The sequence below is a fragment of the Nannobrachium achirus genome (assembly GCF_963921795.1).
Source record: "Nannobrachium achirus genome assembly, chromosome: 23".
NCBI classification, from domain to species: domain Eukaryota; kingdom Metazoa; phylum Chordata; class Actinopteri; order Myctophiformes; family Myctophidae; genus Nannobrachium; species Nannobrachium achirus.
The window spans coordinates 7,282,733-7,306,469 of record NC_137830.1 but is presented as its reverse complement, the minus strand read 5'-3'; the positions used below and the strand labels follow the sequence as shown (position 1 = coordinate 7,306,469).

The 23,737-nt window shown below is 44.4% G+C and overlaps 2 protein-coding genes across 2 annotated transcripts in view; one reads left to right on the top strand and one right to left on the bottom strand.

Moving 5' to 3' along the window:
• col7a1l (collagen type VII alpha 1-like) overlaps positions 1-23,737 on the bottom strand; it is a gene marked incomplete at both ends in the record, with an annotated part of 222,091 nt that overhangs the window by 132,384 nt on the left and 65,970 nt on the right. Inside the window, 10 exons of the mRNA XM_080753927.1 lie at positions 3,040-3,066; positions 11,434-11,514; positions 12,218-12,283; positions 13,344-13,370; positions 13,615-13,632; positions 15,474-15,545; positions 16,971-17,161; positions 17,742-17,885; positions 20,118-20,241; positions 21,835-21,974. Of these exons, the coding sequence (XP_080610053.1) occupies positions 3,040-3,066; positions 11,434-11,514; positions 12,218-12,283; positions 13,344-13,370; positions 13,615-13,632; positions 15,474-15,545; positions 16,971-17,161; positions 17,742-17,885; positions 20,118-20,241; positions 21,835-21,974 (890 nt within the window). The remainder of the gene's footprint in view (positions 1-3,039; positions 3,067-11,433; positions 11,515-12,217; positions 12,284-13,343; positions 13,371-13,614; positions 13,633-15,473; positions 15,546-16,970; positions 17,162-17,741; positions 17,886-20,117; positions 20,242-21,834; positions 21,975-23,737) is intronic.
• Positions 5,820-8,909, top strand: LOC308308417 (von Willebrand factor A domain-containing protein 5A-like; the record flags this gene model as incomplete). Its single annotated transcript, XM_080753835.1, has 1 exon — positions 5,820-8,909. The coding sequence occupies one exon, from the start codon at positions 5,820-5,822 to the stop codon at positions 8,907-8,909; it is 3,090 nt and encodes a 1,029-aa protein (XP_080609961.1).

Sequence of the window (23,737 nt, the reverse complement as noted above, 5' to 3'; positions counted from 1 at the left end):
GCAGTGGTTCTCGACCTTTTCAGGCCGTGACCCCCAAAATAATCATCCCCCCCCCCCTACCACCCTGATAAGTGTAACGGAGGTGATCCGAACCTCCCCACCCGGCTTCGAACGTGGATCTCCCGCGTGAAAGTCCAATATCTTAACCATTACTCTAAAGGGACATCCCTATGGAATGAGGGCAGATACTAGACTTTTGAGGCTTCAGGCTAAAGGGACATCCCTATGGAATGAGGGCAGATACTAGACTTTTGAGGCTTCAGGCTGGGGCTGCGACTCTCTGCTTATGTGGCGCATAAGCACTAACAGTTGAGGCATTACATTTTGCATAACGCGGTTCTATTGTGAAAATAGCCTCGCTGAGGCGTTGTGAGCATGTATATCTGCTATTTTCACAATTTCTACCTCTAATGTTAAAATGTCCTTAACACATTGACCGCCATTTTAACATTCACTGTAGGCTCCCCTGCCATTTTGTTTAAGCATTTTCTTCATATTTAGACATTTTTCCTAAATTCCCTGTTTGCACGAAAATGTCATACAGTGCATGGATTAAAAGAGGACATCCTCTAGTCTCTCCAAAAAAAATTTTTTGTATGTACGATGTAGCAATCTAGAGTTTTGGCCATTTCAAACCCCTTGTTTTTTCAAAATCCAGGTGGAAATTCAAAATAATTGGAGTTATTGACCTTTTTGTGAATGATCTGTTTTCAAGTGGATAACTCACTTGAGATGTGTCTTTATGGCTTCAGGCATTATCAGATAAGTGTACTAATGTAATTATGTAATAGGATTTATTTTTAGAATTTTCTGTTTAGAAAAATGCAGAGAAAAATATTTTTATTGGCTATATCTGACCAAAAAACTCACATACTATATTGCAGTATTTCTGTGAGTATTTCTGTGAGCCCCCACTTGGGGGCGCTTTCTCTCTGTCTCTGTGTGTCTGCTGGTTGTCTTTTGCTCTGTACAGGTGCACACACACAAATAGACATAAAAGGGGGCATGAGTCTTTTTTCTAACATGTCCTAGAATGTGAAAATAGCAGATCTACAAGCTCTACAAGCTCAACACATCGCTCTGAGACTGTGACACATTGAGAGCTTGTCATTCAATTTTATATGAGATACTTCAATGGTTTCCAGTGGAAATAAGCTTAGTCTTTTCATGGATCTCCTTTTAGTAGACCTTGTACCAGTGAACTGTACCGTCATGAAACTGTACCTTTTCCTATGCAAACTTCTAATAAAGTCTTCAATCAATCAATCAAAGTCGAGCTTGTAGATCTGCTATTTTCACATTCTAGGACATGTTGGAAAAATGTCTCCCCCTGCCCCTAAAAAATCCTCTGCACTGCCCTGCTAAACGCGTCTTTGCTAACGAGGCAAGTAGTTGATCTCTGGTGCGTCTTTTGAGGCTTCATCTACAGTAGTTTTTCACTTGTTTTTTGGGGGAGCGGACCACCGCCTGGTTCCCTGAGAAGTGTTGGCTGGAGACCAGGGTAGTGAGAGGACCCCCTTCGAAATGTTGGAAATGAGAGGACCCCCTTCGAGATCGCATCTCCAGGGACCACTTCAACTGGATCGTGTCGTGTCGTGTGAACTTTATGTAATCGGGTGGTTTATTGATTGATTTTACAACGTTGTGTAACAGTTGATTATCGTGTTCCCACTGCTCTGCGGAGCGAAGCGGTGGGCCCGCGGACCCCCTATTGGAGGCGACCATGCAGGGACCCCCCCTTTGCAAAGGACCGCCTGGCGCCAATGGCCTGCTTGGCTGCTTGTGGACTAAAATACCATTACAAAACAATATATTATAGCCTGGATATATGGATTATAAACCATGGTGTGGATTCTTATCAACCACCAGTGGTGAGAGGACGGACCCCCTTCCAGGGACCACTTCACTTGTCTCTGACTCAACTGGATCGCGTCGTGAACTTTATGTAATCGGGCAGTTTTATTGATTGATTTTGTAAGAGTTGATTATCGTGTTCCCACTGCTCTGCGGAGCGAAGCGTTGGGCCCGCGGACCCCCTGTTAGAAAGCCGACCAGGGACCCCCCTTTGCAAAGGACCGCCTGGCGCCAATGGCCTGCTTGGCTGCTTGTGGACCATTACAAAACAATATATTATAGCCTGGATATATGGATTATAACCTGTGGATTCTAATCAACCATCATCATTCTCAGGTATGTTTTAGAAGCATTTATATGGCGAATTGGCGATAATTATTTTGTATCTAGAGAGAGAGAGAGAGAGAGAGAGAGAGAGAGAGAGACAGATCTCTGAATCAGAGACTCTGATAGCACTGTGCTGATCAGGACAGGGGGACCACTGAAACAGACAGTGGTCCGTGGACCACCAGCCAGCTAAGAGATGTTCACACACACACACACACACACACACACACACACACACACACACACACACACACACACACACACACACACACACACACACACACACACACACACACACACACACACACACACACACACACACACAGCTGTTCTCACACTTTTTTTTTCTTCTCTTTTTTTTTCGCCAGCCTTGTGTGCGCAAAATGCGTCACTGTGCCAGTTCACTGTGGGTTATGGGGAGATTTATATGCATTTGTATTGCAATTTATACATTATTACAGTCTTTTTTTCAAACACACTTACTTTGATGTGTGATATTTTAGGTTCTCTGTAAGATAAAAGGATAAAAATTTGTCACGAGCTGGGGGAGAGTGTAATTAAACATTACATTATATAAAAGCAAATTCTCGGGACTATCGGGCCTGGCGGGGAACGACATTGGGATTTTCTCGGGACTATCGGGGGAGGCGGGGAATGAGTTAAACTGTCACTTTAGAAATGTGCAGATACCCTCTATAAACTTAAACTTTATGTTGGTGTGTTTACTGTTGAGAGGGAAAACAATGTTGCACATTAAGTTAATCATCTCGGGGGCCCCCCAAAATAATTTGGGGACCCCCCCTGGGTCAGAATACTACTACTAATAATAATAATACAAATAATACTTTTTGAACTCACCAAGTCCCCTGGAATTCCCGGTGGTCCCTGGGGAGGAAAAAAAAGGAGACAATACTGTAAAATAAATGTACTGAACTGTGATCAATACATTGAACATTGCACCAATACAAAAGTGGGCCTGAATCCAGTGTCTGGATTTTGTTAGTTATTTAGTGTGGTTGCCCAGAGGGCAACACACTATAGAGCATCGCAGTTGAAGCCCCGCCCCGTCTGGTGTCGGAAGCGTTTTCCGCATTCATTTCTTCCATAGACATTTCATAAAGTATTTATTTAAACGTTTTTAAGCCTCGGACAAAGCCACCTCGGCTGGAGAGGGATCATGTCAATATTCACATTTTTTTGAACGCAAAGATTAATTAGAAAGCTGAAAAAAAGGGCAGGGTACAAGACTGTGTACATCATTATTTTTAAAATTGCGGAAACTACACTCCCAGAATGCCTTGCGAATGTTGTTGTTTCCTGAAATAAAGCCCTTAAATCACGCTCAGTTTAGTTATCCAGGCCAGCATATGGCCTGAAATGTAGTGATTGTCATCTCTGTGGACGCTCTTATCGTCATCCTTAACATAGTGCATCATATTTGTAAAAGAAAGACGATCGCAGACGATCGCTCACGGAGTTTCTGTTGACGTGCAATAATCCGCCGGGAAGACAGGGGGCAGTAGCTACTTCCGCGGTAACCGCAAGATACACAAAAGAAGAAGAAGCTAGACCAATCACAGACGTCAATTTCACCGGATGTACATGTTTAGCAGTATGGGAAATGCAGTTATTTTCCGTGCGATCTTGATTAAAACGTGTTTTTACTAAAACTAGAGTGATTGCATACATACTCGGGGGTTCTACAGGAGCATATAGAACCATTTTACAACCACCAGCCTAGTGGTAAGTGTACATTGAATTGCTACGACTTTGTGGCTGATAATGAAAAACGCTATGGTGAAAATGAATGGGTTATTTACTTCCGACACCGCACTGCGATGCTCTATAGTTCTACACAATTCTCTGTAAACTCGTAGCCAATCAGGAAGCAGCATTCGGTGACGTCATCCAATGGGGTGACGTCGGCATTTCTTTCTGGGTAAACTCATAGCCAATGAGGAAGCAGCATTCTCGGTGACGTCACCATTATAGAGTAAGTCCATTGAGTTCAATGGGGGAGTGGTGCTAAACAATTCACCCTTTGTCAAGTCCCACCCCATGTCGCTCTGTTACTAGGTGGAACAAAAAAGCCAGGGAAGACTTTTTTTTTTCAATCACTTCCATTATAAAAACACGATTTTTCATAGCCTCATTATTGTTATATTTAAAGTACCAAAAGAAAAACATCTGTGATATTAATAAAAAAGGAACAAAAAAGTACAGTAGTTACATTGCAAAACAGGGGTTTTCCCCGAAAATACATGTTTTAATTAGTTTAATCCTCTGAAACAGGCAGAGGGCAGAGAGAGAGAGACAGACAGAGCAGTGCATCTTGGGTAACTCGCACTGACCAGGAAATTGAGGAACTATAGGAACTATATTGTTTTTCCTTAATTTCTTATGTTTGCCAACGTGACTATATTCTGTCATGTGAAGCTCAACCAATACTCATACATAGTTTTCTACAAAAATCTACATCCGTCTGTGTGTGTGTGTGTGTGTGTGTGTGTGTGTGTGTGTGTGTGTGTGTGTGTGTGTGTGTGTGTGTGTGTGTGTGTGTGTGTGTGTGTGTGTGTGTGTGTGTGCGTGCGTGTGTGCGTGCGTGTGTGCGTGCGTGCGTGCATGCGTGTCTGGGCTGACGTCATCCGATGGGAAAACCTTTGGGAAAACACACAGTGACGTCATCAATCGGGTGATGACATCTGATCTAACCCATAAAATCCAATGAGGGACCAGCATTCTTGGTGACGTCACCATCAATAAGTGCGACCTGATATAAACGTAGAGGGTGATGTCATAATATTGAGGCATACAGTATACTGTATAAGGGCCATGAGAGGGGCCATCTATGCCCGTAGCATAGCATATGCCAGGGGTCTTCAAACTTTTTTTGACTCGGGGCACCCCGGTAAATAACTTTTTCATCCACGGCACCCCTGAGTAACACTGTTAATTTTTAGAATCTTACATCCTATTGGAGAAATATCCGTTTTCCATCAGAACTGACTGAAAATAACGTTATACTTGACGTTTAACCACTTGAACCCCAGCATGCATATTCTGGGGAGAAGGTTCACCAAAAGTAGCCGATCTACAAGCTCACAACGCGTCACGTTTTGTGACGCATTGTGAGCTTGTAGATCTGCTATTTTTGGTGAAGAGTGTGAAAAAGAACTCATCAAGCACAGTGCAAATAAGATCTGTTTTACTAACATAGTGAAGTGATATTGATGTAGTGATATTGATGAATTCTAAATATTATCAAATTATCTCACGGCACCCCTGGACTGGCATCATAGCACCCCAGGGTGCCCTGTCACCCACTTTGAAAACCCATGGCATAGCATATGCCAGATGGGCATAGATGGGCATATGTCCGTTAAGCTTGAGAATTGGTGGATTGACAAGCTTCACATGGCACTTTGACCAGCCTATAAGTGGGCCAATTTCCACGATTGCTCAGGTTTCACTTACTATAACACGCGATGCGGGCGCAAACCACAAATATTATTAACAAACTATCTTCTAAACATCGAAATGGGGATTTTCGTGTGTCAAGACTTTTTAAATATATAAAGCATTTTATAAAACGCGATTCCAAGTTAGGTAGAAGCTATATAAACAGCGCAAACAACACTATGGCCTGCGGTCTGGTCTCTCGCCAGAATGAAGCCGTTCCTCTGAGAGGCATTGAGGTGGAAGTTGAGGTGAGCGACCATGTGGCGACCGTGACCTCCGTCCTGCGATACGAGAACAAGGAGAAGAGCCCCATCGAGGCAGTCTTTGTCTTCCCTCTCCCCGGCGACGCGGCCGTCTGTCATTTCAGCGCAAGGATCGGCCAGTCAGAGGTGGTGGCCGAGGTGAAGGAGAAACAGAGGGCTCGGGAGGAGTACGACGACGCGCTGAGCTCGGGCCAGCAGGCCTTCCTGTTGGAGGAGAGCGAGCAGAGCCCCGACGTGTTCTCTCTGAGCGTGGGCAGTCTGCCTCCGGGGAAGAGCGCCACGGTCAGGCTGGAGTACGTCACCGAGCTGGCTGTGGAGGCCGACGGCGGGCTGAGGTTCTGCCTGCCCGCTGTGCTCAACCCCCGCTACCAACCTCAAGGCGGAGGAGGTCGCGGTCGGCCTCCTCCTGTTGTGACTTCTGTTCCAGCTTCTCTAGTGCCCTACAGTCTGTCCTTCTCTGCCCGAGTGACCTCAGCTCGACCCGTCGCTAAGGTAGAGTCCAACTGCTCCCTGGACCCTCTTCGGTACCTCAACGCAGAGCAGACCCGGGCCACGGTCCGTCTGAGTGAGAGGGGGCACAGGTTTGACCGAGACGTGGAACTGTTGGTCTACTATGAAGACGCCCACCGGCCCGCTGCTATCGTAGAGGCGGGACAGGATTCGGCCAAGCCTGGCTCTCTGATGGGCGACCCGGTGGTCATGTTGAGCCTGTACCCCGACTTCCCTAAAGCTGCCAAGTCGTGTGGGGAGTTCCTGTTTTTAGTGGATCGTTCCGGCAGCATGGGTGGGGGGCCAGATCGCATTGGCAGTGCCAGGGACACGTTGCTGCTGCTGCTGAAAAGCTTGCCAACAGGCTGCTACTTCAACATATTTGGCTTCGGAAGTAGTTATGAGAAAATCTTTCCTGCGAGCGTGGAGTACAGCCAGACCACAATGGACAAAGCTTTGGAGAAGGTCAAGGCTATGTCTGCTGACCTGGGCGGAACGGAAATCCTAGAGCCTCTCAAACACATCTACAGGCAGCCCTGCGTTCCCCTTCGGCCCCGACAACTCTTTGTCTTCACTGATGGCGAGGTGTCGAATACCAAGGAAGTGCTGGATCTGGTGAGAAGAAACAGGAGTTTTCACAGGTGCTTCACTTTCGGGATCGGGGAGGGGGCCAGCTCTGCTCTCATCGCCGGGATGGCCGAGCAGGGAGGAGGGCACGCCCAGTTCATCACAGGAACCGAGAGGATGCAACCCAAAGTGATGCAGTCACTGCGTCTTGCCCTGCAGCCGGCTGCGGTGGACATTTCCGTCTCATGGGACCTGCCAAAAGGAGTGTCTGCAATAACGCTGTCTCCACCTATCACAACCCTTTTCCAGGGCCAAAGGTCGCTCATTTATGCCCAGCTGTCTGGGGAGAATTTAGGGGCCGGTGAAGGCAGCGTGACGGTGCAGTACAGCCTGGCACGTCAACCTTTCACGAATAAGCTTGGCTTCAGTCTCAGGCCTACCAAGGACAACGGATTGACGGTCCACAGGTTGGGGGCTCGGACCCTGATCCGCTCCCTGGAGCAGGAACAGAGAGACGAGCGAGGGCCGCGGGACGAAGCGCTGAAGAGGAAGGTGGTGGAGCTCAGCGTCCAATCGGGAGTGAGCAGTGCCTTCACCGCCTTCATCGCAGTCCACAAAGGAACCGGGGAGGCCGTGCAAGGGCCTCTGTTACGCAGGAATGTTCCAGCACCAACGCTGTCAGCATATGCCAGTACCAATGATACTAGCCAGATCTACCATTGCAGAGCAAGTCGACCGTCCCTCAGACCGACATACACACAGATGAGTGCTGCTCTTAAAGGTGAGCTTGCCCTCCACCCCCATCTAGGTGATGAAGATGATCAACAGCCTCTTATAAGGTGTATCTCTATACTTCAGGAGGCTCAACTCCCTTCATCGTCCTCAGCCAAGGGAGAGACATCGGAGAGCATCAAACAGAGGATTCGTGCTAATGAAGATGAGCTTGCCAAGCACCCCCATCTAGGTGAAGATGATCAACCTACACCTCTTATGAGGTGTATCTCTATACTTAAGGAGGCTCAAAACCCTTCATCGTCCGCAGCCAGGGAGACTGCAGCCAAGAGTCTGACGGAACGGCTTGAAGATAGCCGACGAAGAATGGAATCGAGCGCCGAACAGATGAATCGTGCTCGTGCAGAAGAGCTTGCCCTCCACCCCCATCTAGGTGAAGATGATACACGGCCTCTTATCAGGTGCAACTCTTCAACTCTTCTACTTCAGGAGGCTCAATACCGTTCAGTGTCCTCAGCCAAGGGAGAGACATCGGAGAGCATCAAACAGAGGATTCGTGCTAATGAAGATGAGATTGCTCTTCAGGAGGCTCAATACCGTTCATTGTCCTCAGCCAAGGGAAAGACATCAAAGACACCGGTGAGAACAGTGAGCGTCGAACAGATGAATCATGCTCTTGCAGATGAGCTTGCCAACCGCCCACATCTAGGTGAACATGATGATGATGATGATTATGATGATGATGATGACGATGACGTGTGGGAGACTGAGAAGAGTCAACGGCAATGGCTGATGGAACGGCTTGATAATAACCGAAGAATCATAGAATCGCAGGAGACGAGTATGGGAGAGGAGAGGGTCTCTGGGAGGCCCAGGCTGCCACCCATAGACCCCTTGCTCCAGGTGATCACCCTCCAGAAGGCCACTGGCTCCTGGACCCTGGTTCCAGAGCTGACTGCTGTGCTCGGGAAGACTCGCGAGGAGTTGGTGAAGTCAAAGCCTCTGGCGGTAAGCGAGGAGGTTTGGGCCACCATTTTGGCTCTAATCTGGCTCCATGGTTTCAGGATGGAAGCCCAGGACGAGTGGCAGCTTTTGGCCGTGAAGGCAGCATCCTGGGTTGAAGCCCAGAACCTGGGCTGCGTGACTGAGTGTGTGTGTGTGGAGGCTGGAAAGACCTTGTTGGGCTGCAAGGTGCAGAAAGATGACCTGGGGTTCTAAAGCCCCCTTTCCACTAGGGCCTTAACCCATTTAGGCCTAGAAGATATACAAGCTTGTAGATCTGCTATTTTCAGAAAAAAGTCGTGAAAATGTGTGCAAATCTTTGAATATATGTATTTTCAAAGCGAACGTTTGTAACTGAAATTTTGCTTCTGGGGGGTCCCTGGAACTAAATATTTTGAGATGGGGGTCCGTGGCCAAATAAATATCAGTTTGGGGGTCCTTCACATGAAAGGGTTTGAGAACCACTGACATAGTAGCCTAGTCTCTCAAAAACAGACTAACTGAGCTCCGGTTAAGTGAAAAGGACCTTTTCTTTGACGATGGCTGGCCAGATTGCTGATATAGAAACATAGGGTTTTTCCAAAAACCTCAGAAGGATTCAAAAGACACTTATGGAATCGGGTCAAAATTCTAATATTCATGATTTTTTTCATGACCCCCCCCCCAATTATTTTGGAGTGTCCCCAGATGGTTAACTTAATGTGAAACATTGTTTTCTCACTCAACAGTAAACAAACCAACATACAGTTTAAGTGTATAGAGGGTATCTGCACATTTCTAAAGTGCCAATTTAAGGACTTCTTAATACCTCTAAAATGACAAAATAGACATTGTCCAAATTGTTCAAATATATAGAGGCAGAAATTGTGAAAATAGCTGATCTACATGCTCACAATGCCTCGTGTTGTGAGCATGTAAATCTGCTATTTTCACAATATAACTTTTTTTCAACTTCGACTTTCTCTGGTGAGAGTTGACTTGTGTAATCAAGTCGACTGAGTCGACTTGTCGACTTTTTCGTTAATGCCATACTTTCCACTGACATGGCCACTATATATATATATATATATATATATATATATATATATATATATATTATAGTAATACTTTATACTTTATAATACTTTAATGTGTATTAAAATCAGTTATAATCCATTATAGTGTATTATAATTAGGATAGTTGTAATACAAATGTATATTGTACCCCCAAGGAAAAACATTCCTTGGGGTGAAGGTGGCTCCCACAAAAATGTGATCAATCAACCATAGTTTGGTGGGGCCTTTTTTTTTTAGCCCAATGAATGTTTTTTGTCCAACACCAATGCTTGCAATGGATTCAGAATCATGAAAAAAAAACCTAGTTTGACCCCTCACATGCTACTTAAAGCATATTTATTTTGGTGTGTTTTATCCTGTAGAGTTCATTTAACCCATTCAGGCCGGGAACACATTTTGCTGTTTGGGAGGGGCTTACAGTACATGTACAGTATGTAGCAACATATTTGTTTTGTAGGCTAATTTCTGATTTAGCCCTATTCTATAGGTTAGGCCTAATGGGACCCCAACTTTCAGCAGCTGTCAAGGATTCTCCTAGGGAAACTGAATTTCAGTCTTTGTGGGATGTGTTACTAGACACCTTTACAAACACATTGGTGAAGAAATGTTTTGGTAAGGAATTTATTCCAGGATTTGACACTATTTCTGAAGATATCCCCTGACTATTGTTTATTTTGGGTGAAAACGAGGCACACTCTACAGGCCGTCTTGAGGCTCGCGGTCACAGATATAAAGAGCTAGATGCCTCGTTCGCCTCTGCAGTTAATTGGAGCGATGTGCAAAAGTTCTTGTCCGGACTTCCTGAAAAAACTAAGGGAACGCTGTCAGTCAAAGTGACTACTGGCCAATCACAGCGCGACTTTTCCAGGACTTATCCAAGGACCACAATTCAATTCAACAGAGCCAGTTCCGATGTTGCGCGGCTCAGCTGTTCTCACAGGCTGCGTGCGTAAAGACGCGCCCCCACCTGCCTCTGATTGGCCTGTGAACTTCCCTATGTGTGACGCACGCGGAAGCAATGAAGACGGAAGTGATGAAGATTCCCTTAGTTGCTAAATGCATACGCCCCCTAGCCGAAGGAGGCATCTAGCTTTTTATATCTGTGCTCGCGGTCAGCTGATTTTTTTTTTTTTTCCCCGCGACTCCATGAGACATACGTACGGCTGACACATATTAGGCTTGAAGAATAATTAAAAAGGGGTTTAAAATGTAAAGATATCTATTTTTAAGTTATTATTCACTGATATTCCCTTATTGTTCATTACTTAAAATAAATCAAATTACAATAATTATTGTCCTGCATCAAACAAAATGTTTTGTAGCCATTTAGAAATTATAATTGAGATTATCAAATGGTTTATTCTTATTGGCATTTCTTGTGAGCTGCAACTGGGTTACCAATAATGAAAGTAGCTATTTTACTTAATAATGAACACAATTTGTAAAATGACACTGCTCTACTCCACACATAATTGTACTTGTGTTTTATTTGGTACACTAGTGGTCTGGTGGACACAATGAATAACAGTAGTTGGACAGTGTGATAAGTTAGTGTTGAGGGGGTGACAATTGGCATGTTGCTGCTCAAGCCTGCCCCCCCTAGGGCAAATGGCAAAGTCTGCCTATGATACATTCATTCATTCATTCATTCATTCATTCATTCATTCATTCATCCATCCATTACCCGTAAGCCTGCAGATCCAGGAGGCCCCGCCCTTCCCGGTCGTCCCGGTAACCCAGGAATGCCGTCGGTTCCAGGAACTCCCTGTAAAAAAAGTACAAACATTGATCTATGATGGAGAATAACAGGAACTCCCTGTAAGACAGGTACAAACTGTATCTTCATGTAACATTATCTGAATGCACTAACGGTGTTTTTATGCTGTAGAGTATTTTATCTGATTATATATATTTTTCTGTGATATTTATATGTAACTTGCTTTTTTTAGTATGTATATTATTTTCTGTGGACCCCAGGAAGAATAGCTGTTGCCAGGTGTAACAGCTATTAATGGGGATCCAAAATAAACTCATAAACTCATATACAAACAATGATCTGAGAATAACAAGGAACCACTTGGAAACCTCAATTTGTGGCAGACCCATGTGTTCTGTTCGTTGAGTCAAAGATGAGCATGTTCTTTAACTCCAAGCTTCTTTATTCAATCAAACGGGGTAAAATGTTCGCGTGTTGAAGGGTCTATATTTGAACTAATGTCCTGTCTTTGTTCTTGCCCATATAGGTTTTCACTACTACTGACTTTACTGACACCTTGTGGCTACAGTCCATATATGCCTGTGGCTACAGATCACACCATCTATGCTATTTCAGCTTTCAGGAAGTAACCAAAACTTCACAGGGAAGACATATTTACTTGCACCAGCAGAGTGTGCAAGTACTGTGTTCTGTGATTTTATTTGTGGCTTATCTTGTTTGTGTGTGTGTGTGTGTGCGTGCGTGTCCTTACCTTCGTTCCCCTCTCTCCTTTTGATGAGCTGAAAGGATTAAAGGCTCCGGGACTTTGCCTAAATTTCTGCAAAGAGAAGAAACAATGCTTGACTTTTGCTTATTTCTTTTTATTTGTTTTACTACTCATAATTCAAAATGATTTCCAGAGGCAAAATGTACAGGCTGTTGTATTCGTCACCGTCTGGCCAAAATCTCTTAACTCCATTTTGGAGGTTGCTGATTCTTTGGCATAAATCAGGGCTATTGAACACCCTTTACATCTGAGTGTTGGTTAAAATAATATTGAACCAATGGAAAGTAGTAAAATGTGCTTGGGACAAAACCTCCTAACTCCACACTTTCTGCCAAACCAGCTAACTCCACCCCATTAGCCAGTAGCTATGCCCCTCCCCTAAAAGCTTTTGTCCAATGCTAGCTTAGCAACCGGCAGCTTGCCAAGGCTGTTGCCAACATATACATAGAAAGGTAGACGCCTCCTTCGACTCTGATGCATGTGCATCGAGGGACTAAGGGAATCATGTGTGCATTGCTTCCATGTGCGTCACAAATAGGGAAGTTGCTAGGCCAATCAGAGGTAGGTGGGGCGGGTCTTTACATACCAGCCTGTAAGAACAGCTGAGCCGCGCATAATCGGAACTGGCTCTGTTGAATTGAATTGTAGTCCTTGGATAAGTCACGAAAAAGTCACGCTGTGATTGGCCAGTAGTCACTTTGACTGACAGCGTTCCCTTAGTTTTTCCAGGATGTCCGGACTACAACTGTTGCACGTCGCTCCAATGAACTGCAGAGGCGAACGAGGTATCTAGCTCTTTATATCTGTGGTAGGAAGTTATTCTAAGCTAGCATTGGACAAAAGCTTTTTGGGGGGGGCATAGCTACTGGCTAATTGGCCCTCTTTTGGAGTTAGAGGTTTCGGCCCGACAGCAGAGATATGAAACTTGGCGCAAACTACTCTCTCTTCCTGGTAAAGTTAGCAAGTTGAAATAGGATTAAGGTATTGTTCTTTGCATTAATAAAATACACATGGGTGAGTACCACATACTGTATATGAAGATAAGCTGACAAATCTATGAGAACCAGTGAGATACAAATATATATATATATACTGTATATATTGACCATACCAGCCCTCCAACACCGAAGCCATCTCCCTACAGAGAGAGAGAGAGAGAGAGAGAGAGAGAGAGAGAGAGAGAGAGAGAGAGAGAGAGAGAGAGAGAGAGAGAGAGACAGAGAGACAGAGAGACAGAGACAAGAGTGTTTATAAAAGAGCAAAATTGTTGTCATGGTAAATTAAACTCAGGAGGAGTTGGCTCCATCTAGTGGTGGCACTAAATGAGTTAAATGAATTTCATCTCGAGTAAAAGAATAAAAGTGATTAAAAATGTGCCTCACCTTGTCTCCTTTCTGTCCCTGGAGGTGACAAACAGAAGGACACCACATTAATGAAGGAGAGGAACGCCTTAAAGGAGCTATAGTCAACTTTTTCATTTTGGCCGTTGTGAGGCTGACCTTGTTTACGTTCTTTTATATGGATTCCATATGAAAGAATAGAAGAGGGACGTAAACAAAGTCAGCCTGACAACGGCCAAAATGATTATTTTATCATTGTTTTACGCCTTTTGTGGTCATTTTTTAAAAGAAACACATATGAAGCTTAATTTTTTATATACAATATTTTCAAAACATTATTTTTATTTTAGCATCCGTTTTTCAAGAAAAAGTTGACTATAGCTCCTTTAGTTAAACTAAACATGAATCTGTCTTGAAAAGTTCAGAGAAAATGTCAACACGACGTCACGAGCGATGTTTCAACTAACTGTGGGCTCGCTGAAAGCGGGCACATGTTTGTATGTTCTCCCTAATCTTTATCTATCAGTAAGTAATAGGCCTACAGGGGCTAATACAAATTTTGGTACCACCCAAGGTGACCGTAACATTTTTGGATTTTCTTCTTCGTACATGTCTCTAGTTTATATTTTGGTATGATGACCCTTTCTGAGAAGTATAGCTTAATTGATGTTATCACCGGTGTCCCATTAACTTTACATTACAGGGAAAAAAAGGTAAAAAATAATCTGCTTTAAGTAGCATATGAGGGGTCAAACTAGGGGTTCTTCATGATTCTGAATCCATTGCAAGCATCTGTTTTGCACGAAAAACATTCCTTGCGCTAAAAACGACGGTTTAATGGTTTGAAAAAGGGATGAAAAGTGATGAGTCATCACTTTTCACACATTTGAGGAGGCCGTTTTTGCCCAACGAATGTTTTCTGTGGAAAACAGATGCTTGCAATGGATTCAGAATCATGAAAAACCCCTCATATGCTACTTAAAGCTGATTATTTTTTACCTTTTTTCCCTGTATTGTAAAGTTAATGGGACACCGACTCTAGCGGGTGATAACATCAATTAAGCTACTTCTCAGAAAGGGTTATCATATCAAAATATAAACTAGAGACATGTGCGAAGACAAAAATGTAAAAAACGTACGGTCACCTTGGGTGGTACCAATTTGTGAAAATATCAGTATTATCCCCTGGTCTAAAGTTCATTCTCCTAAAAACGTAGGCCCTGGAATGGCTGGCAATGTATGTACCGGTATGTATGTAGTAGGGCATTAACGAAAAAGTCGACAAGTCGACTTCATTACACAAGTCGACTCCCACCAGAGAAAGTCGAAAGTCGAAAAATACTTTCTATTGTGAAAATAGCAGATCTACATGCTCACAACGCCTCGCAACGCGTGATGACGTCATCAAACGATAAAGTCGACTTCAACTCAACTTTACTGAGTCGAGTCGACTTGCAAAATCACAAGTCGTTAATGCCCTAGTATGTAGGTGTCCCAACCCTACAGCCAATGAGGGACCAGCATTCCTGGTGATGCCACTGGTGATGTCAGCAGAGTTTGCTATATAAAGAGCGTTCTTGATATAATGTCTTCATTAACAGCCAATGAGGCCAGCAGCGCACACCTTGTGGCGCGATCTGCTTGCGCACAAGTAGGCCTTGAGTGGCCTGCTTGAGCGTGAGGCGCAAGTTGGCACTTGCTTATCTGCATTGTAATGCCATTACCCAAAGAGAGCAATGCCTGGGACTGTGACACTTTTATACTAATATTTCTTGGCTTGGAGCGAGCCCACACTGTTTCGTAGGAACATTATTTCTAGGGTAATGAATTAAGTTATACAGGGTGTGTGTGTGTGTGTGTGTGTGTGTAGACATATTTGGAAAGGTAAAGCACCAACCAACCTTGCAGGCCAGGGTGCAGCCTGGTCCCTGAGGTTCTTCGGGGTCGTCGGTGAGGATGTCCAACTGAGCGGACTAAAAAGAAACAAACACACACACACACACACACACACACACACACACACACACACACACACACACACACACACACACACACACACACACACACACACACACACACACACACACACACACACACACACACACACACACACACACACACACACACACACACACACACACACACACACACACACATCTTTATTCATGAAAAAAAAACAAAAAAAACATGTATATTATCGAATGGATCCTACGGTGACGGCTAGTCTCCCTGGAGTTCGTATAAAACATAATATTAAGATGTGTGCATTTAAATTAATGTTTCTGAAACACATGAGGAGACTACATAGCAGTTTGTGTTGGACAGATAACCAGGACAGGCGTGTACATACATACACACAGTATTAACTACCCACAAAAAGTTGGAAACGTAACTTTGGTCCATTATATCTCCCATTAACAATTTTGCTTTTTACGTGAAAAAAGACGATGAAATGACCGTGCTGCTCCTTCCTCCGTTTACAATGTAAACAGATGGGACGGAAGCTACGATTGGGCCTTGGACAGGATACGGAAACCTAGATCCGGTCAGAACCGGAAATACGGCAGGATACAGTTAGGAGGCGGGCCTAAGACTCCGAAACGGCTATATACAGCGATCATACTTTTAATTGTTTCATAATGATTAAAGCTAATTACATTTCTGGGATCTACGGGCATCGCAGCGTGGTACCGCGGGAAATCAACGGTTTCGACGGGGATCGCGGGAAATGAGTTAATACGTGTTTTATTTTGTTTTTTTGAGGGTTTTTTTCATTGATGATTAGTCACCAGCGAGGTACAGCCGTGTAATAATCTGGCATTCGTGGAATGAGCAACACCAAACGTAGGCTAGCAGCCCATGCACAAAGAAAGTACCAAAATCGCCTGCATTACTGTTCTGTTGGTGCTTGGTGCATTGAATGATTGTATCACAGTGGTTCTCAACGTGTGGGTCGATTTGGGGGGTCCCAAGATGATTAACTTAATAATGTGCAACATTGTTTTCTCTCTCAACAGTAAACAAACCAACATAACGTTTAAGTGTATAGAGGGTATCTGCACATTTCTAAAGTGACAATTTAAGGACTCTTTAATACTTCTAAAATGTCAAATTAAACATTGGCCAAATTGTCAAATATTAGATGCAGAAATTGTGAAAATAGCCGACCTACATGCTCACAACGCCTCGCAATGCGAGGCGTTGTGAGCATGTAGATCGGCTATTTTCACAATAGAACCGTGTTAAACAAAATGTAATGCCTCAACTCTTAGTGCTCGTCAGGGTGGGGGGGGTCCCCTGTTAAAATATGATTATAAAGGTATCTATCTATATATTGGGTAACTGGTGTCTTACTGGTGAGTGTACTTTGTGGGTTTTTCCCAACAGCAGTACCGTACCTCTGCCTCCAGTTTGAACTCGGAGAGCAGCGTCTCGCTGCAGATGTTGCTGATGAACTCTCTCTCCACCAGGGGGAGGTCCTCGAAGTCCTGGGCGAAGAAGATGTTCTTGTAGCTGGTGGTCGGCGACGCGATCTTCTGCAGCTCCTCCAGGTCGGCGTGAGCCACTCCCACCGCCAGCACGCTGACGCCTGGACAGACAAACGGAGACGTACAATTTTTTCCCCCCCAATACCGATTCTCCTCTTAAAATCCACGATTTTGTAACCCATATTCCACCCGTTGGCTCTACATAGCGCGTGGAAGGAACACATTATTCCAACCAGTTCCTTTCCCCTCCATCAGGCTGACCAGGGGGAGGCAGTATAGAGACCAGTAACATCCGATACCAGTGTGTAAAATAAGTGGTTCTTAAAGTGTGGTCCAGGGTCCATGTCCATACACAAACAAATGTGTGGACAAGTACACACTTGTACTTGTACTTGTCCGTGACAAGTTTTAGTTTTTCTGTTTTACAAACCATTATAAGTTCTTATTTTGACCATATTTGCCTACATACCCAATAACTGAATGTCGAGTGTCCAGGTTTTCTACAAAATAAGTATGACCCAGATTTATTATGACACTACAGCACACACGGAGTCCACTAACAGTACTAGTGGACCCCCATCACAAGCATGCATTGTAAAGACCCCTGCCCCGTCCGAACCAGACAAAATGTATTTATTTTGCCCCTAATATTAGTTGGATTTGGGAGGGGGAACAACTGACCCAGTGCGCGTGCGATCCTGGAGGGCGGCACCACGTCGTCGATGGCTCTGCCGTCCGTGATGAGGACCAAAACGTGGGCCACGTCCTGGCGCATGCCCACCGACTCATGGAACAGCTCCTTCAGCACGTAGCTGATGCCCTTCCCTGCATGGATGGAAACACAGCTATCATCATTAACACACGACTGATGCCTTTCTCTGCATTGGACGGAAGCATCATTATTATCATTAGCACGTACCTGATGCCTTTCCCTGCATGGACGAAAACACCACTATCACTATTAAAGGGATATTTCACTTTCAAAAAAGTTGTTGGTAATTTTATCGTTTAATCAGGCTTTTATGAACACCCTGAACAGTTTTGACTTAGCTTCATTCAATATTTAGATATTTGATGTAAATGTTATCAGGCCCTCCAGGCCCAGGGCCTCTCCCCATACACACCCATTGTAACTTCAAAATCCATTTTAATCATGATAGATTCATTAAAAACACCCATTATGTTTTACGTCAACTCATAATACCCTCCTAATACGTGAGCAGGCCGTGTTTTTTCAATAACCTTTTTCATGTATTTGTAATAATTCTTTGGGAAAATTAAAAAAATTAAATACAATAAATAATTATTAAAAATAAATAAAAAGGGTTATTGAAAAAACAACAGAATTTGGTGTGACACCCCTGCCAGGTGGCCTACCTGTCCTGGTGTTGTTAGAGTTAGGGTCAGTTGGGCCTACCTGTCCTGGTGTTGTTAGAGTTAGGGTCAGTTGGGCCTACCTGTCCTGGTGTTGTTAGAGTTAGGGTCAGTTGGGCCTACCTGTCCTGGTGTTGTTAGAGTTAGGGTCAGTTGGGCCTACCTGTCCTGGTGTTGTTAGAGTTAGGGTCAGTTGGGCCTACCTGTCCTGGTGTTGTTAGAGTTAGGGTCAGTTGGGCCTACCTGTCCTGGTGTTGTTAAAGTTAGGGTCAGTTGGGCCTACCTGTCCTGGTGTTGTTAGAGTTAGGGTCAGTTGGGCCTACCTGTCCTGGTGTTGTTAGAGTTAGGGTCAGTTGGGCCTACCTGTCCTGGTGTTGTTAGAGTTAGGGTCAGTTGGGCCTACCTGTCCTGGTGTTGTTAGAGTTAGGGTCAGTTGGGCCTACCTGTCCTGGTGTTGTTAGAGTTAGGGTCAGTTGGGCCTACCTGTCCTGGTGTTGTTAGAGTTAGGGTCAGTTGGGCCTACCTGTCCTGGTGTTGTTAGAGTTAGGGTCAGTTGGGCCTACCTGTCCTGGTGTTGTTAGAGTTAGGGTCAGTTGGGCCTACCTGTCCTGGTGTTGTTAGAGTTAGGGTCAGTTGGGCCTACCTGTCCTGGTGTTGTTAGAGTTAGGGTCAGTTGGGCCTACCTGTCCTGGTGTTGTTAGAGTTAGGGTCAGTTGGGCCTACCTGTCCTGGTGTTGTTAGAGTTAGGGTCAGTTGGGCCTACCTGTCCTGGTGTTGTTAGAGTTAGGGTCAGTTGGGCCTACCTGTCCTGGTGTTGTTAGAGTTAGGGTCAGTTGGGCCTACCTGTCCTGGTGTTGTTAGAGTTAGGGTCAGTTGGGCCTACCTGTCCTGGTGTTGTTAGAGTTAGGGTCAGTTGGGCCTACCTGTCCTGGTGTTGTTAGAGTTAGGGTCAGTTGGGCCTACCTGTCCTGGTGTTGTTAGAGTTAGGGTCAGTTGGGCCTACCTGTCCTGGTGTTGTTAGAGTTAGGGTCAGTTGGGCCTACCTGTCCTGGTGTTGTTAGAGTTAGGGTCAGTTGGGCCTACCTGTCCTGGTGTTGTTAGAGTTAGGGTCAGTTGGGCCTACCTGTCCTGGTGTTGTTAGAGTTAGGGTCAGTTGGGCCTACCTGTCCTGGTGTTGTTAGAGTTAGGGTCAGTTGGGCCTACCTGTCCTGGTGTTGTTAGAGTTAGGGTCAGTTGGGCCTACCTGTCCTGGTGTTGTTAGAGTTAGGGTCAGTTGGGCCTACCTGTCCTGGTGTTGTTAGAGTTGGGGTCAGTTGGGCCTACCTGTCCTGGTGTTGTTAGAGTTAGGGTCAGTTGGGCCTACCTGTCCTGGTGTTGTTAGAGTTAGGGTCAGTTGGGCCTACCTGTCCTGGTGTTGTTAGAGTTAGGGTCAGTTGGGCCTACCTGTCCTGGTGTTGTTAGAGTTAGGGTCAGTTGGGCCTACCTGTCCTGGTGTTGTTAGAGTTAGGGTCAGTTGGGCCTACCTGTCCTGGTGTTGTTAGAGTTGGGGTCAGTTGGGCCTACCTGTCCTGGTGTTGTTAGAGTTAGGGTCAGTTGGGCCTACCTGTCCTGGTGTTGTTAGAGTTGGGGTCAGTTGGGCCTACCTGTCCTGGTGTTGTTAGAGTTAGGGTCAGTTGGGCCTACCTGTCCTGGTGTTCCCCCCTCCGTAGCGGAGGCCCCTCAGGGCCCTGAGCACGGAGTTCCTGTCCTTGTGGTCCCCCAGGTTGAACTCTATGCGAGGGTCATCGCTGAAGTGGACCACGGCTATCTGGAGAGCGGAGAGGAGACGGAAGACGTCATATCATCATCACCATAAACCCACAATTCAATTCAATTACTTTATAGGAACCTTACATTTGTGTCATATTTAAGGTACGTAAATATATATACAAGATACAGTACTGTATGTGTCACGAGGAACACTTAGTTTCTATTACGACGGATTGAAAATTAACTTGGCAATAACTGGGAGGAACGTTCATAGCAGATCTACAAGCTCACAACACGTCAGTGCTTGACACCACACTGAACTAAGCATAATCAAGAGAATACTTGAGTTGTGGCGTAACGGCATGGATTTCTACACAGAGAGGGCAATTCTTTCAACATAAGACGCTGCGTTCAAGTTCAGGAGAGTTTGGACAAGGCAATTCTCTTGACTGCTGCCTTCAGGTATGGCATGGAAAGAGGGCATTTGCATTTCTTTCACCATAGTGAAAACTGCATTCATGGTCTGGAGAGAGGGCATTTTTTACAGACGGATAAAAGGGCAGGGGCTCAAGCCCCCTTTGATGTCTATGTGTGCACGTACGTGCCTGCTCCCCTACCATACTGTGTACGGCAGGGTTCCCCAATAGGCGGCCCGTGGGCCATTTGCGGCCCGCGGGGGCTACTGTCAGGCCCCCACCAACCCCAGTAATAATGGTGGTATAAGAGCAGCAACAACACTAGTATATCGTCATTGTCGGGTGGAAAACCCGTATCTCAAAATGTGTACGTTCTTTCGCAAAGTAAAGCTCTGCTTCATCAAACAAGGCCGTCGCACAAAAATAGTGAAAACAGCAGATCTACAAGCACACAACGCCTCGGGGTGCGAGGCGTTGTGTGCTTGTAGATCGTCTGTTTTCACTAGTTTAAATCATTTTTAAAATGATAAATGCAAAACGAATGGTTTTGGACATACAAGATTTTCACCCGACAACGACGATATCTGAACTGTCACTAGATAGATAGACAGACCAACAGATAGTACAACCAACACAACCCAATAGTGCAGGGCCAGAAAATAAGTGACCAAAGTCAGTGCAAATAAGTCAAGAATATATATATATATATACAGTATATATATATATATATATATATATATATAAATATATATATATATATATATATTTCTTTTTTTTTCTCCTTTTTAAGCAATAATGGGAGCCACAGCAAGACGCCACAGCAACCCTCTCAGGGAAAAGTACGTTAGAGGTTAGAGTCAGTACAACATGTTCCAGTAGTGCAAGGTAACAGTTGTCCTAGGTAATCCTATTAGGCCTAGGCAACCGACCATCATGAGTCTCGTTGTATTGCTTGAGAGCGACCGGCACAGAGGACTTTCCAAGTCTTTCGCACCTCCATCCTGGGTAGCGGAAACGGTTGTTTCCTCTCATACTCCAGTAACCAAAGATCTCAGGGTAGAGGGGACGGGAGGAGATGGCGACCAGCTTCCTAGCTGTACGCAGTGGGAGTAGCGGGAACGCCGCCGTCGCCCCCTGCAATGTTGTGGCCCTCGGCTTGGTACCCTAGACATGATTTGGCCCTTGGGGAAAACTAATTGGGGAAACCTGGTGTACGGTGAGGACTGGTAGTGTACCTGTGTGCCGTGGGGGCCGATGTGGGGGAAATACGTGGACACCCGGAAGATGAAGTCTTTGATCTTGGCAAAGTTGTTGTGGCCGATGCTGGAGGACTCGTCCACCAGGAACACCACGTCTGCCTTGGCCTTACCGCACACTGTTGACACGCACGCATGCACACACACACACACACACACACACACACGCACACACACACACACACACACACACACACACACACACACACACACACACGCACACGCACACACGCACACGCACACACACACACCACCAACGATGCCCATAAACTATATGTTGAACTTGGGACTAACCACTTGAACCCTTGGGTCCCTTGATGGATCCTGTTTGGTTAATATTATTAATATAATATTAATATAGTAGTGTGTACCAATTTTGTCTAAAGGTCAAACTACTGTACATAACAGATCATATATTAATTGTGCTGTTTGCCACTATGTTCCAAAACAAACCCTGTTATTCTAACATTGTTATTAAAACAACAACTCTTCTACCTTGACACTGGACAAGTGTCTGATATTTCACTGGTAAACCATCTTTAAGTAAACAATCTTCATCCTTATGGGGTGACAACAAGATTACACAACTCTGTTGTGTTCTGTCCACTGATGAAGGTCATCTCAGCCCATGAGGTGACCACTTGTCACGATATTACATCATCATATTAGGACCCATCCTACTGTCTTCGATATTACATCATCATATTAGGACCCATCCTACTGTCTTAACTATATAAAAATCATGTCAACTGTCTATTAGGCAGAAGGCACTATGGGTGAATTGCTGTAATGTACGCTGAACTCTGAACTATTCTCTTAATACAATTATTTCAAACTGACTTATTCTTGTGCTGCCTCATTCTTTGAATCTGTGGGTGGTAGCTGAGTCTTCTGGAAAAGGATAACTTTCTAAAGGAATTATATTACCCATCATCCCAGCTATCAGCTATTTTACAAAAAAGATATTTGGTGTAGAGGGAACAAAAAGGATGAGTGTTAAAATGTTTTCATTTACTGCTTTCTATTGTTTTAGCGATTTTAGTATTTTGATTTCAGTGTGTTGTGGGCATGCGTACAGGTGTCTAAATGTGTCTTTTTACACACAATAAGCCCATTCCCAACATGCACCGCAATCCTTCATGGGCAGATGTGACTTATGGGGGCTGGTAGTGTTAATGTAAATAGTAATAAAGAAATCGCTGGCTTATTGTGTCTAAAAATACATATTTAGCCACATGCCCCCAACCACTGAAATCAACGGGTTAAAACTATAGAAAGCAGTAAATGAAAACATTTTAACACTCATCTTTTCTTTTCTCTAATTACAATCTAAAATATGAACCCTAGTTGTAAAAAAACAAAGTTGTCCTTTAAACGTACTTAGTTACTTTACACCAGTGTTGTTTTTGACAGCAAATTTTTATTTAGTTTTAGTCATAGTCTTTTGAATAAAATTTAATTTAGTTTTAGCCCTAATTTAGTCACCTGAATAGTATTAGTTTTAGTCTAATTTTAGTTGACTAAATATCATAAGATTATAGGCGACTAAATCTACAGTTGATTTAGTCAACTGAAATGTATTTTGGCAGGCCTTGATGGCATCGTAATGACTGATTTTACACTTGGTTGTGTGCTGAAAATAGCAGATCTACAAGCTCATAACACGTCGCAGCGCGACGCGTTGTGAGCTTGTAGATCGGCTGTTTTCAGTACGCAACACCTGAGAGCAACCAAACATAAAATGACTCTTCTCCACTAGTCCCTCCCTAACGTTTTAGTAGTAGTTCGTTTCTATTTCGTAGACGAAATTGTCAGTGTATATTTAGTCTTAGTTTTAGTCATCACTTTTTATTTGTTTTTCGTCAGTGAAAAAAAACACAGT